This window comes from Dendrobates tinctorius, unplaced genomic scaffold (genome assembly GCF_039654945.1).
Source record: "Dendrobates tinctorius isolate UK_male_01 unplaced genomic scaffold, ASM3965494v1 ptg000016l, whole genome shotgun sequence".
Lineage (NCBI taxonomy): Eukaryota > Metazoa > Chordata > Amphibia > Anura > Dendrobatidae > Dendrobates > Dendrobates tinctorius.
The window spans coordinates 2,001,705-2,016,210 of record NW_027361684.1 but is presented as its reverse complement, the minus strand read 5'-3'; the positions used below and the strand labels follow the sequence as shown (position 1 = coordinate 2,016,210).

General features: G+C 44.1%; 1 protein-coding gene across 1 annotated transcript in view; it reads left to right on the top strand.

The window, feature by feature from the left end:
* PIGA (phosphatidylinositol glycan anchor biosynthesis class A) overlaps positions 1–4,224 on the top strand; it is a 40,286-nt gene extending 36,062 nt beyond the window's left edge. The window contains exon 6 of the mRNA XM_073565252.1: positions 675–4,224. Within this exon, the coding sequence (XP_073421353.1) occupies positions 675–971 (297 nt within the window). The 3' untranslated portion in view covers positions 972–4,224. The remainder of the gene's footprint in view (positions 1–674) is intronic.
* Positions 4,225–14,506: the final 10,282 nt, after the last annotated feature.

Here is a 14,506-nt window from a genome sequence, read left to right as displayed (position 1 = left end):
CCCATGAGTCCACCCTTTTAGTTTTGTTCATACTAGTTAAAATAACCAACAAAAGAGCCCATGTGCCAGCAATAAGGGACCTGTACAGATGAAAACCAATCCTGACCTCTCTTAGGACTAAAAGTTTAAAGGTTTAAAGTTTATCATGTGGCTCTAATTAAAAATATATGGACAGAGGAAGGAATGGAGCATGTACCTCACTTTTATAGTCTATTTAGAACGTGCACCTATACCTCTGCAGGTACTATGCATGGAGTAGGTGGTAAGTGATGACTAGAGCGTCACTGCTGAACCCGACATTAATCACGATCTCCATTCTCTGCAGTGTGATTGAATCAAGTTCCATGATGATACATGACTGCGTCTGCCCCCAATTCATTGTCTCTAGGACTGACGGATATTGCCGAGTGCCTTACTCTATCTCACTCTGTCTACCAGACACTGAATGGAGTGGTATCAGTCACGTGCGACCGTGCCGCTGCAGTCAGTGCCGACTCCATGGATAAGAGACGGGTTGGAGACAGCCCTTCTCATGAGTGATGGAGTCCCCCAGTGGATTGGGGACAAATACATTTACAGGGGGGTCTTTGTCCTGTATGGGGTGATGTATTGGGATGTGGTTCCTTGTATGTACACTTTATCAGCGGCTACACACGCTTGTTCTTTTTTCCTAGGTGTATGATCGCGTGGCTGCAGAGACTGTGTTACCAATGAATGAAAGGCTGGAGCGGCTGGTAAACCACTGTGGCGTTGTCACTGGCACAATATTTGCCCTCTTTGTAGTAGTTAGTTTCTTATTTCTAGTTTTCCTACGATGGACCACCCCGGACTACTTGATTGACATCGCCGTTGATGCTACAGGCCCTAAAGCAGCTTGGTCTCAACAAAACTGTGCTAAAGAGAAAACCGAAGAAATCACCAGTGAAATTGTGAAAAGCTCCGATCTTCTCGGGGAGACTCCTGGGAGATGAGCGCGATTACTCTACTTTTAGTATCTGAAGTGCAGCCTTTCAGCCTCAAGTATTTTTTTTTTTATAAGAGTCCATGCTGCCTCCAGTTTTCTAGTTAATGTTTGTGTCATTTCCTCCATTGTGAATATCGCTGTAAACACTCCAATATGGCTGTATGGTGAACAAGGCTCCGTCCTGCTCCCGAATGTCTTATACATCATTTGCACTATTACATTGTATGGGGGGATTCTGTACCAGAATTGTGGGGGAAGAAAGCTGTAAATCTCCACACTCTATAGGGTACATTCACATTAGGTGTTGGCCAAATATTCGTGACTCCAGCTGAACCCCTGAAAAACAGGAGACATAACCCTAGACAGAGCCATAGACGCCATTCGCTACTTACTAGAACAAGGTGCGGCAAATATATTAACAAGCACATTTTGTGGCCGGCATAAAGGGAATTGTTTTTTTTTTCTTTAAACCTGCAATAGTTTTGCCTCAAGCAGATTTGTGACAGATGATTTCCACACCCATAGACTTGAATCCAGTTTACGGAAGAAACTAGTGCATGCTGCAATTTAAAAAAATTTTTTTTTTTACAATCCGAGTTGGTCAGTGAAAAAAATTGCTTGCTGTTCTTGTTTTGTTTTTCACGGACAGCACTCTGACCGAAAAATGTTTGCATTAAAGGAGTTGCTCACCTTTTGGGGACAATTTATTTTTTAATTAAATGGTATTTGGACCTAAAAATCATTATTGCAAGTTGCGTTCATTTAAAATTCTGCACCATTTGCCTACTATAGCCTCCGTATAGCACTGCGTATTTCTAACTGCAGAATGAGTGAACTGAGTATCTGTCAGCCCGCTGTGATGGTCTGATGGGGAGTTGTAACTCTTTTATCTGGCTTGTCCTCTTTGCTGATTTAATGGCCACAGACCACATTAAAATTGAATGTGTAGGAAAGCAAACAACCTTTAAAAGCCAAACGGTGTAACATTTGTTATGAAAAACAATTGCAAAAATGTTTTTTTTTTTTAGCCCAAATACATGTATTTGAGTAATAAAAAAAAAAGGTCTCCAAAGGCGGATAATCCCTTTAAATCCGTATTTCGGGATGCGTTCACACAGTCTCATTGAACATGTAGAAGTCTTAGATTCCTGCAAGATCGTATTTTGGCAGGAGCCGTCAACACATCTCTGATTTGTAAAAATGTTCCTCCTTAGCTTCTGACAGTATCTTGTTCTTGGCACCATATATTTTGGCCGACCGCAGTGATGTCGGAGTGTGGGCTCCCCTGGGGTGTAAGTAAGTGACCTTCTTGTTGCACTGAATCACATTGGTTGGAATGAAAACCTACATATTGGGCTTCTTGACAGATTACGGAGGTCTCGGGGGTCCAAGCTTCTTACACACCTATTACTTACATTATGTCTGCAACCAAAAGTCTCTGTATAGTGTTACTATGTTGTAACGTGCGGACCTTACTAGGGATCCCTGAAGTGATGAAAGCCAGGTTCCTACAAAAGGGTGTATACATGCCGTATATGTATTATATTACTTTTTGCACTGTTTCAGTCTTCATGAGATCTATTCTAGATGTTTAATAATCAGAATATATACATATTTATTGATAAATGACATCTACGTCTTCATTTAGCTACTGATTTTACAATTATCAGACTGCAGTAACATTAAAAAACTATATAGTTTACTAAAATAGGGTTTTATTAATATTGATGCACTGTAAAACCGCAAAAGATCAAAAGATATCTCTTATTATAGCTATGGTACTATTATCTTGTTTTTTTTCTTTGCTTCTGGCAGATCCTCTGGTATTCTTTCTAGAATTCTATTTAAAAAAAAAGCCGAGATTTGAATATGAGCATTCCCCTTGTTAGAAGTGTCCCTGCACAGTTAGACATTGCCTTATCCAGAGGTCTCAAACTCAGCCGAGTAAATGGGCTACACATAGAAAACATGTGAATATGAAGGGCTGCGTCCTTTTCTGGAAAAGATGACATTTTCAGTGATGCCATTAGTTTTCTATATGACTTTTTGATCATCATTTTAATTTAGTTTTTTTGGAGGTGTTTGTTTTTTTTTTTTTTTGTAATGGTGTTCATAATATGGATTATGGTACAGGTCGTCTCTTTTTAATTCAATTTTTACATAAAACAGCATTTTTTTATTGGTAAAATATTATTCTGTTATTTCATCATTCTGTATTGCGCAGGTTTTTAAATCTTTTCCTTTTTTTGACCCCCAATATGCCCCATACAGTAATAGTTTTTCAATTGGCCCCATATAGTAATAATGTCTTTAATCCTGTAATAATGTCACCATCCTAGTCTCATCTTGTAGTAATGTCCAATCCTGTTTCCCATCTTGTTGTAATGTCTCCAACCTTGACCCTGTCTTGTAGTAATGTCCAATCATGGTCCCTTTTTTGTAGTAATGTCCAATTCTGGTCCCATCTTGTAGTAATTTCCAATTCTGGTCCCATCTTGTAGTAATGTCCAATTTTGGTCCCTTTCTTGTAGTAATGTCCAGTCCTGGTCCCTTTCTTGTAGTAATGGCCAATCCTGGTCCCTTTCTTGTAGTAATGGCCAATCCTGGTCCCCTTCTTGTAGTAATGGCCAATCTTAGTCCCCTTCTTGTAACAATGTCCTCCATTTTGCTGATCTTTACATACACATAAAAAAAATTCTCACCTAACCTCGCTCCCTCGGCGAACAGCGTCCTCTTTTGTCCTCCTCAGCCGAGGCACTTGGCAAAGACTTCATGTGCAGCCGCGCCAGGACACCAAGGTCCGCTGTAGGCCTCTGAATCGCCAGTGGCTGGCGTATGTGTTGAGGTTCAGAGAGCTGGTCTCTGCGCTGCAATACACCTCCATTGACTGTGCGTCTGAGGACCCACATTCAGTTGGAAGGAAATGCTGACGCCGGCGGGCTCCTGGCTCTCGGGACGCGATTGTCTCCGGGGCCTGAGAGCCACACATCAGAGCCTCAGATGCCGCATGCGGCCTGGTGTTTGAGACCCCTGGTCTAGTCCTTGTTCTAGTCAGTGCTGACAGTGTAGCAGCCCACATAACGCAACCTGTCGAAAAGTGGAACAGCACCCAGTTATCAATTTGTTCCCATGTTTCTAGGAGGAATAACGGAGGAACAGCACAGGCCGAGGCTACAGAATTATTTACTAAAACAGACATGTCAGGAGAGCTTTAATTGATGTAATATTATGCATTTTTATTTAGGTCTTTATTTTTTACTTGTTTTTTTTAATGATGAAATGTCAGAAAAGTCCTGATTAATTCTCAATAGTCTGCATGACATTCTGGAAAATAATAGAGGCCACGAATAGAGACTACATGTTCCAGAATCGCTAGGGGTTGATGATTCTGGACGCCTATTGAGGCCACTGTTGGTTCTGTCTGGGAGCCTGCACTTTTTGGCAACCTAACGTATAGACACATGGGGGTCGATAAAATGTGACGTATGTTTGCACTGGATTTCACTGCAGAAGTTCTGAGACAGAACATCCCCATGTGTCTGCAGTTCATTTAATGGGGCAGAACTGTGTGCAACTACCTGCAGAAAAGCCTTTCAATAAGTGACGTCACACGGCTGCAAAAATGCAGCTGCGGTTTTCCCATGAAAACTATTGGACCGGTAAGCATTTTTCTTTTTTTTTTTTTTTTTTGCTTCTGGCACAGAAACATTTAGTTTTCTACTTTTAAAAAAACAAAACGGAGTGACCGTACTTTAATAAAGGAAAGTATTTCGGAATTTTTTTTTCTACCTGTCCATATACTGAAAGCAAATATCCTATTTTACCAAGTGAACGTATTTGGGCTTAGTTTACCTCTTAGGAAATTCTTTTTTCTTTTTCATTTGTAGACAAAAAAATGTCAGTGTGCTGCTTCTTTGCTTTAGAAAGTCATTGATTTTGACATTTTTACTAGTACAGTATCCTATGCAATTTCAGCCAAATGCAAAGTGTGTAGAGCTGCCAAATGAGATGGCACAATCTCTGAAAACTCCTTTTAGAACAAAACAATTTTTTAGTATTTTCATAGGCTTACGGCTTGAAGCCCAGTCCACTATCCAACTCCTGGAGGCTTATTTTTTGGAGTAGGGCCTCAGATGAAATTGTGGATGCAGCTTGGTATATAGCACCATGCACTGGTCTGCAGGCGGGATGAGACTAGTGCATGCTGCGGTCTTGACCTGTCCATGCGGAAAATGACTCACATGAGACTGACTTTGGTCAGAGTGGTGTGCGCATGCAGGTGCGGCACAAGCTATCCCAGTCAAATTGTCGTAACTCGTACTTGATGTCACTTTGCAACCTTGGGTTCCCTGCAAAGCCCTAGCCTGAAGGTTCCCTTCTTGTATCAAGTGAATCCATTAAAATGCACGCTCCTTTTAATTGTCTTATCAAATTGTTTTTGTACTTTTTTTTTTTTTTTTAATATATATATATATATATATATATATATATATATATATATAATGTTTTGTTAAGGAATATCAGCCATGTAATAAAAAGATTTAATAACTTCTGTTACTGATGTGTGTAGTCTGTGGAATTTACCATCAATGTTATTGCTGTAGAGTTACTAGAAACATGTACAGCACACACTTGGCATTGCATCAAAAACTGAAAGAAAGGGGATCTTTTTTTTTTTTTTTTTTTTTTTTTTAAATTAATCCTTTTATTCCCAAAGATGGTTTGCATGTTAATGCCCGGGCCAATTTTTACAATTCTGACCACTGTCCCTTTATGAGGTAATAACTCTGGAATGTTTCCATGGATCCCGGTGATTCTGAGATTTTCTCGTGACATATTGTACTTCATGTTAGTGGTAAAATTTCATTCATATAACTTGCGTTTATTTGTTAAAAAATTTGGCGAAAATTTTGCACTTTACCAACTTTGAATTTGTATGCTATTAAATCACAGAGATATGGCACTCAAACAACTTAATAAGTAACATTTCCCACATGTTTACTTTACATCAGCACAATTTGGGAACCAAAATTATTTTTTCTTAGGAAGTTATAAGGGTTAAAAGTTGACCAGCGATTTCTCATTTTTGCAACACCATTTTAATTTTAGGGACCACATCACATTTGAAGCCACTTTGAGGGGTCTATATGATAGAAAATACCCAAAGGTGACACCATTCTAAAAATTACACCCCTCAAGGTACTGAAAACCAGATTCTTCACAGGAATTTTTTGAATGTTTAAAAAAATGAACATTTAACTTTTTTTTTCACAAAAAAATTATTTCAGGTCCAATTTTTTTATTTTACCAAGGGTAACAGGAGAAATTAGACTGCAAAAGTTATTGTGCAATTTGTCCTGAGTACGCTGATACCTGATATGTGGGGGGAACCACTGTTTCGGCGCATGGCAGAGCTTAGAAGGGAAGGAGCGCCGTGTGACTTTTTCAATGCAAAATTGGCTGGAATTCAGATCGGACGCCATGACACGTTTGGAGAGCTCCTGATATGCCTAAACAGTGGAAACCCCACACAAGTGACCTCCCAAGGAACTTATCTAGATATGTGGTGAGCACGTTGAACCCCCAAGGGCTTCAAAGAAGTTTATAACTTACAGCCGTACAATTAAAAAATCATATTTTTTCCACAAAAATGATCTTTTCACTCCCAATTTTTATTTTCCCAAGGGTAACAGGACCCCAAAAGTTATTGTGCAATTTGTCTTGAGTACACTGATACCTCACATGTGGAGGTAAACCACTATTTGGGCGCATGGCAGAGCTCGGAAGGGAAACAGCGCCTTTTGACTTTTTTGGCTGGAATTGAGATCAGACGCCATGTCGCGTTTGGAAAGCCCCTGATGTGCCAAAACAGTGGAAACCCCCCCCCACAAATGACACCATTTTGGAAACTAGATCCCCCAAGGAAATTATCTATATGTGTGGTGAGAACTTTGAACCCCCAAGTGCTTCACAGAAGTTTATAACGCCCAGGCGGGAAAATAAAAAAATCATATTTTTTCCACAAACATGATCTTTTTTTTTTTAGTCCCCAATTTTTTTATTTTCCCAAGGGTAACGGGAGAAATTGGACCGCAAAAGTTGTTGTCCAATTTGTCCTGAGTACGCTGATATCCCATATGTGGGAGAAAACTACTGTATGGGCACACGTCGGGGCTCGGAAGGGAAGTAGTGACGATTTGGAATGCAGACTTTGATGGAATGGTCTGCGGGTGTCATGTGCGTTTGGAGAGCCTCTGATGTGCCTAAACTGTTGAAACTCCCACATGTGACCCCCATTTTGGAAACTAGATCCCCCAAGGAAATTATCTAGATGTGTGGTGAGCACTTTGAACCCCCAAGTGCTTCACAGAAGTTTATAACGTAGAGCCATAAAAATAAAAAATCATTTTTTTCTACAAAAATATTTTGCCCCCAATTTTTTATTTTCCCAAGGGTATCAGAAGAAATTGGACCCTAAAAGTTGTTAAACAATTTGTCCTGAGTACGCTGATACCCCACATTTGGGGGTAAACCACTGTTTGGGCGCATGGCAGAGCTTGGAAGGGAAGGAGCACCGTTTGAATTTTTGAACGCAGAATTGGCTGGAATTGAGATCAGATGCCATGTTGCGTTTGGAGAGCCCCTGAATGGCCGGGAATGCAGCGCGGGACGTCGGAAGGTAAATATACCCGATTTTTTTATTTTTTTTTATTTTTTTTACAGGGGTATGGTACCCAGGGCCTGGAGGACAGTCTCCTCTCCTCCACACCGTGGGTACCAACCGCACATGAGACGCTTAACTTCCCGCATGGTGGGCATAGCCACGTGCGGAAAGTAAGCGATTCTCATGCATTCCTATGGGTGCGGAATCGCGGCAATTCTTTGCTATTCCGCACAAAGAATGATCATGCTGCGATTTTTTCCGCGATGCGATTCCGCCGCGGAAAAAAGCGCAGCATTAGCACAGCATGTGCGGAATGCCATAGGAATGCATGGGGGGCGTTTTGTGCACGATTTTTAAACGTTTTCGCTGCAAATCGCGGCAAAAACGCTTAAAAATCGCTACATGGGCACATAGCCTAATGGGAAAATGGAAATAATTTTTTTTTAATTTTATTATTTTTCCCTAACTAAGGGGGTGATAATGGGGGGTTTGATTTATTATTTATAGCGGGTTCTTATGTTTGGCAGCTGTCACACGCTAAAAGACGCTTTTTATTGTAAAAATACTTTTTGCATCACCACATTTTGAGAGCTATAATTTTTCCATATTTTGACCCACCGAGTCATGTGAGGTCTTATTTTTTGCGGGACGAGTTGACGTTTTTATTGGTACCATTTTCGGGCACGTGACAACTTTTGATCGCTTTTTATTCTGATTTTTGGGACACAGAATGAACAAAAACCAGCATTTCATTAATTTCTTTTGGGGGGTGCGTTTACACCATTCCGCGTCCAGTAAAATTGATAAAGCGGTTTTATTCTTCGGGTCAGTACGATAACAGCGATACCTCATTTATGTCATTTTTTTAATGTTTTGTCGCTGTTATGCAATGAAAAGAGTTTTATATAAAATAATTATTTATTCGGACTCCCATGACAGCACCACGAGAGAGGGGATCCGCCCTATAGGAACAGGAAACCTACAGATACAAAAGGGCGGCACCTCTCCCACGCATCAGTTGGTTTCCTGTTCCTGAGGGGACGGGATCCTACAGAAGATTTGGATCCCAGGCCGGCCAGCCGACTCCGGTAGCGAGGGGGTCTCCTACCTCGGCCTGGTTCAGATTTCCTGGAGGACGCCACGGTGGCCCAGGATGGGTGTCACGGCGGTGGCGTGGACAGCAGGGAGCGGTGTCCGGAGGATGTCCGTCTCCAGGAATTTAGCCGCCGCCGCTAAGTATACCCCCCTGGGGATTCCCGGCTCCGGCGGCGCATATGGGTTGGCAGCGCTGTGCAGGGGGCTGCGACCGGGCGCTGCTCCGGAGCTCCCGGGCGTCCCGCGGGGCTTCCGGCGTTTCCGGGGTAGCGGTGACGTCAGGGGGCGGGCGGAGGAGGCGCTTCCGGGTCAGCGCGCCACTGCGCATGCGCGGCGATTCCAAGATGGCGGCGCCCATCGGAAACACCGATGGCGCGAGTTCGGGCGCCAGCTGGGGTAGGGAGCTCCGTTAAGGGGGGGGAGGGGCGCGGCATGGATACTGCTGACCGGAGGAGGGGGTATTTAGGCGGGACCCGGGCAGGGTTCCTTGCCTTGGCCACATTACTACATGCAGCAGTGTGCAGCAGCAGTGGTAATGGAAAGCGATCGAGAGCAGCAGCAGCGGCAGAAGCAAGGGCAGCAGCGGCAATCATCACTGCCGCCCCTGGATGACCTTCGGCAGGTCAAACAGAAAAAGAAAGGGTCCCGTGACAGTAATGCGGGACGAAGTGACCAGTCCACTCGTAAGAGCTCCTCCAGGCAGACAGGAGCATCGGCTGAAAGAAATCCCCCTCGTTCTCCGGTACTTGATTGTGGCACTGGTAAGTGATCTTCGTGAAAGTTCACTCAGTGACGGGACCCCCCTTCTGTGTTTTTTCTTTTTCTAGGGAAAAAAAGCTACAAATAAAAATAAGCATAGGGAATGCGCACTCTGTGCATGCCCATTACCGGACGCATGCCTCAAAAGATTGTGCCCCCCCTGTATTCAGCAGACGGTGGCAGAAGAGTCGCCTGCAGTAGCGGCGAGTTTGAGAGACATTGTTAGGGTAGAAATGAGGGAAACCCTAAAGTCCTTGTCTCAGCCGCAAAGTCTAAGGGGCGAGGTCCCGGCGGAGTCTGATTCCTCGGCAGAGTGGAGAAAAAGCAGAGACTCCCGGGCTTCATCTCCCTCGTCCTACTCAGGAGAAGAGGACTCGGGGCGATTTTGTCTGCCTCTTGACCGGGTAGACAAGCTGGTCAAAGCAGTCAGAGGGACAATGGAGGTAGAGGAGCCTAAGCCCCATTTATCCATGCAGGATGTCATGTTCGGTGGGCTGGAACAGAGGAAGCGGAGAGTCTTTCCGTTAAACCAAAAGATACAGGATCTGATCCACAGAGAGTGGAAAAGACCGGACAAAAGAGGGTCGCTACCACCAGCCCTCAAAAGGAGATACCCCTTCGACGATCCGGCAGTAAGTTCTTGGGACAGAGCCCCCAAATTAGACGCTGCCATTGCGAAGGCATCAAAAAAATCCTCGCTCCCCTTTGAGGACATGGGATCCCTTAGACAGGAAAGCTGATACTTTCCTGAAAAACACCTGGGAGATGGCGGCCGGGTCCTTAAGACCAGCAGTGGCTTCAACGTGCACGGCCAGGTCCATGATGGTCTGGTTGGACCAGTTGGAGTCACAACTAAAACAGGGTACATCAAGACAGACAATTCTTGGGGCCCTACCGACCATCCAAGAGGGAGCAGCCTTCCTAGCAGATGCCTCAGCGGATGCAGTGAGAATGGCCGCCAGAGCAGCAGGTCTCTCTAACGCAGCTCGCAGAGCCCTGTGGCTAAAGTGCTGGCAGGGAGACATCCAGTCCAGAGCAAAGCTCTGTGCGATTCCATGTGAGGGCGAATACTTGTTTGGAACTGTCCTAGACGAGCTGCTTGAAAAGGCGGGGGACGACAAGAAAAGGTTCCCAAACCTTTCATCAGCGTCCTACCGTCGCCCATTTGGTAGAAGGAGATTTGGCCAGGGGAGAAGGCGCAACTCTTCGCCTGTTAGAGATCGACCCAGATGGGAAGACAGAAGTAGACGAGGTACGGGCTATATGTTTACACGCTCGTCGAGAGATCAAAAGAAACCAAATCAATGACTAGCGGTTCCCGTAGGGGGTAGACTGTCATCCTTCTTCCCGGCATGGTCACAGATTACGAATAGTGACTGGGCGCGCAAGGTAATATCCACCGGGCTTAGGTTGGAATTTACCCAGATCCCGCGGGACACCTTTAAACTGACCCCCTTAAGATCTTCTCATCTCGAACAAGCGGCTTTAGAAGCGGAAGTCTTGAGCCTATGTCAGAAAAATGTTCTGGTAGAGGTCCCAGAGGCTGAAAGAGGAAGAGGGTTTTACTCTCCCCTGTTTCTAATCCAGAAACCTGATAACACATTCTGAACGATTATAAACCTTCGTTCCCTTAACGAGTTTTTGATTAATCATAAATTCAAAATGGAGTCCATTAATACAACAATAAAAATATTGTTTAAAGGTTGTTTTATGGCAGTCATAGATTTGAAAGACGCGTACTATCATGTACCTATCCATACAGACTTCCAGCAGTTCCTGAGGGTGGCAGTTTCAGTAGAGGGCACAGTACGTCATTTTCAGTATAGAGCCCTTCCCTTTGGTCTCTCAGCAGCACCCAGGGTTTTTACAAAGTTAGTGGCCGAAGTTATGGCTCACTTACGGGAGGTGGACGTCTTAATCATTCCATATTTAGACGATTTCTTGATTGTAGGAAAATCAGTGGGTCATTGTAAATCCCAGATAGAAAAAGCTAAATCCAGGTTAGAAAACCTGGGATGGATTTTAAACTACGAGAAATCCCGACTCCAGCCCTTAAAAATACAGAAATTTTTAGGGTTGATACTAAATTCAGACACTCAGCGGTGCCTGCTACCACTCGATAAAATACAAAAGATACAGGAGCAGGTTCTTCGGGCAATGGATAATCCATCTATGACCCTCAGACAGGCCATGTCCCTGTTAGGTTCTCTAATTTCATGCATCCCAGCAGTAAGGTGGGCACAGTTCCATACCAGAACCCTTCAAAACGACGTCTTGGTTAATAGCAGGGCCCTTGGAGGCTCCTTACAGGGTCGGATGTGTCTAAGCCCCTCAACTGTTGCATCACTGAGATGGTGGCTTGAGAGCGAGAACCTAGCGTCAGGGGTGCCCTGGATAACACAGATAACCCGTATTATAACCACAGACGCAAGTTCCTTCGGTTGGGGAGCCCATATGGGGGACATAGTGGTACAGGGCCAGTGGGATTCTAATTCTGAAATCTCATCCAACCAGAGAGAACTATTGGCGATAGAGCGGGCAGTCAAGAAACTCATTATCTACCTGCAGGGCCATCATGTGAGGATACACTCGGACAACCAGGTAGCGGTAGCATATGTCAACCACCAAGGTGGAACCCGCTCCAGCGCTCTGATGCAGATAACAGAACGGCTCCTCCAGATAGCAGAGAGAAATTGTCTATCTTTGACCGCGCTCCACATCAGCGGAAAGGACAATGTAAGAGCAGACTTTTTAAGCCGCAAGGCTCTAAGACAAGGAGAATGGGCTTTGAACAAAAATATTTACCGCCAGATTGTCCGCAGATGGGGCCAGCCAGAGGTAGACCTCTTTGCCACCAGAAAAAACAGAAAAGAAAGATTGTTCTGCTCTCTGAACCCCAGGGAAAATCCCCTGGCGGTGGATGCCCTACTGATAAGATGGGATTTTTCTCTGGCATACGCCTTCCCACCATTGAATCTTCTTCCTCTGGTAGTCAGGAAGATCAGAGAGGATCAGGCAAGAGTCATACTGATTGCCCCCTTTTGGCCCAGGAGGACCTGGTTCGCATGGTTGAGGACCATGTCGGTAGGCGATCCCTGGGTACTGCCGAACCTTCCGGATCTCCTCCACCAGGGGCCAGTCAGCCACCCACAAGTAGCGGGACTTCATTTGACGGCGTGGTATTTGAAAGGTCACTATTAAAAAATAGAGGGTTCTCCAAGAACTTAATTGACACCCTCCTAAGAAGCAGAAAATTAACCACCACTAATATCTATGCTAGGACCTGGAAACGCTTCCTGTTCACCTTTCACTTTGACATCAGAGATGGAATTCCCACGAAACATATTCTGGAATTTCTCCAGAAAGGTTTCGAATTGGGTCTCTCCACAAGCACGCTAAAAGTACAAGTTTCAGCCTTAGGGGCCCTGTTTGCAGCTGATATTGCAAAAGATTATTGGGTAGCAAGGTTCATCAGAGCAGCGGCCAGATCGAGACCTATACACAAAGACAGATGCGTACCGTGGGACTTAAACTTAGTCCTTACAGCCATGACAGAAAGTCCGTTTGAACCTTTAGATTCCGCCTCACTAAAGATTATATCCCTTAAAACAGCATTCCTGGTAGCAATAACATCCGCACGTAGGGTGAGCGACATACAGGCACTCTCCAGATTGCCTCCTTACACAGAGTTCTTACAGGATAGAGTGATCCTCAGGCCAGATCCAGCATACCTTCCCAAGGTAGCAACACAATTCCACAGGACACAGGAGATAGGTCTGCCTTCCTTCCTCCCTAACCCAACCAACCCTAAAGAGCAGAAACTCCAGGCGTTAGATATTAGAAGATGCTTACTGACATATTTAGCAGCCACGGATCCTTGGAAGAAGGAGAACGCATTATTCCTATCCTTCCAAGGTTCCAGGAAAGGATACAGAGTATCAAAACGCACATTAGCAAGGTGGATTAGGGAGGCTATCTCTCTTGCCTACACAGCAGGTGGCGGTCCGGCTCCACAGAACCTGAGGGCACATTCCACTCGGGCCATGGCATCATCCTGGGCGGAGAGATCTGGAGTATCAATTGATCAAATATGTAAGGCGGCCACCTGGTCATCTCCTTCCACCTTTTTTAACCACTATCGGTTAGACATGGGTGCCTCCTCAGACCTCACCTTCGGGCTAAGGGTGCTGCAGGCTGTAGTCCCTCCCTAAGTTAGTTTACATCTCTGTAATTCTCTCGTGCTGTCATGGGAGTCCGAATAAAGTATTAAGTTACGTACCGGTAACGGTATTTTTCGGAAGCCCATGACAGCACCCTTAGTTCCCTCCCTTGTTCACGTATAGGGGTGCACTCCTTTAGAAGATTGTTCATAGAATCACCATATGTGGGAGATGGTATGAAATAATTCGGTTAAATAGGGTAGATAGGTTGTATATATCATATGTTGTGTACTAACCATGGTAGCCTCTCAAGCTCTGTAATCCAACTGATGCGTGGGAGAGGTGCCGCCCTTTTGTATCTGTAGGTTTCCTGTTCCTATAGGGCGGATCCCCTCTCTCGTGGTGCTGTCATGGGCTTCCGAAAAATACCGTTACCGGTACGTAACTTAATACTTTTTGCATCGCTTTATTCTGCGAGCTATGACTTTTTAATTTTTTCGCTGATGAAGCTGTGTGGCGGCTCGTTTATTGCGGGACCAGACGACGTTTTCAGCGGTACTATGGTTGTTTATATCCGTCTTTTTGATCGTGTGTTATTGCACTTTTTGTTCAGCGGTATGATGATAAAGCATTATTTTTTGATTAATTTTTTATTTTTTAAGGGGTTCAATAAAGGGGTTAACTAATGGGATAGTTTTATAGGGCGGGTCGTTACGGACGCGGCGATACTAAATATGTGTACTTTTTATTGTTTTGTTTATTTTCAAAAAATAAATTTATTAGGGAATTTTTTTTTTTATTTAGCGATTTATTTATTTATTTTTTCTTTTATAAATTATTTTTACACTTTTTTTTATTTTCTAC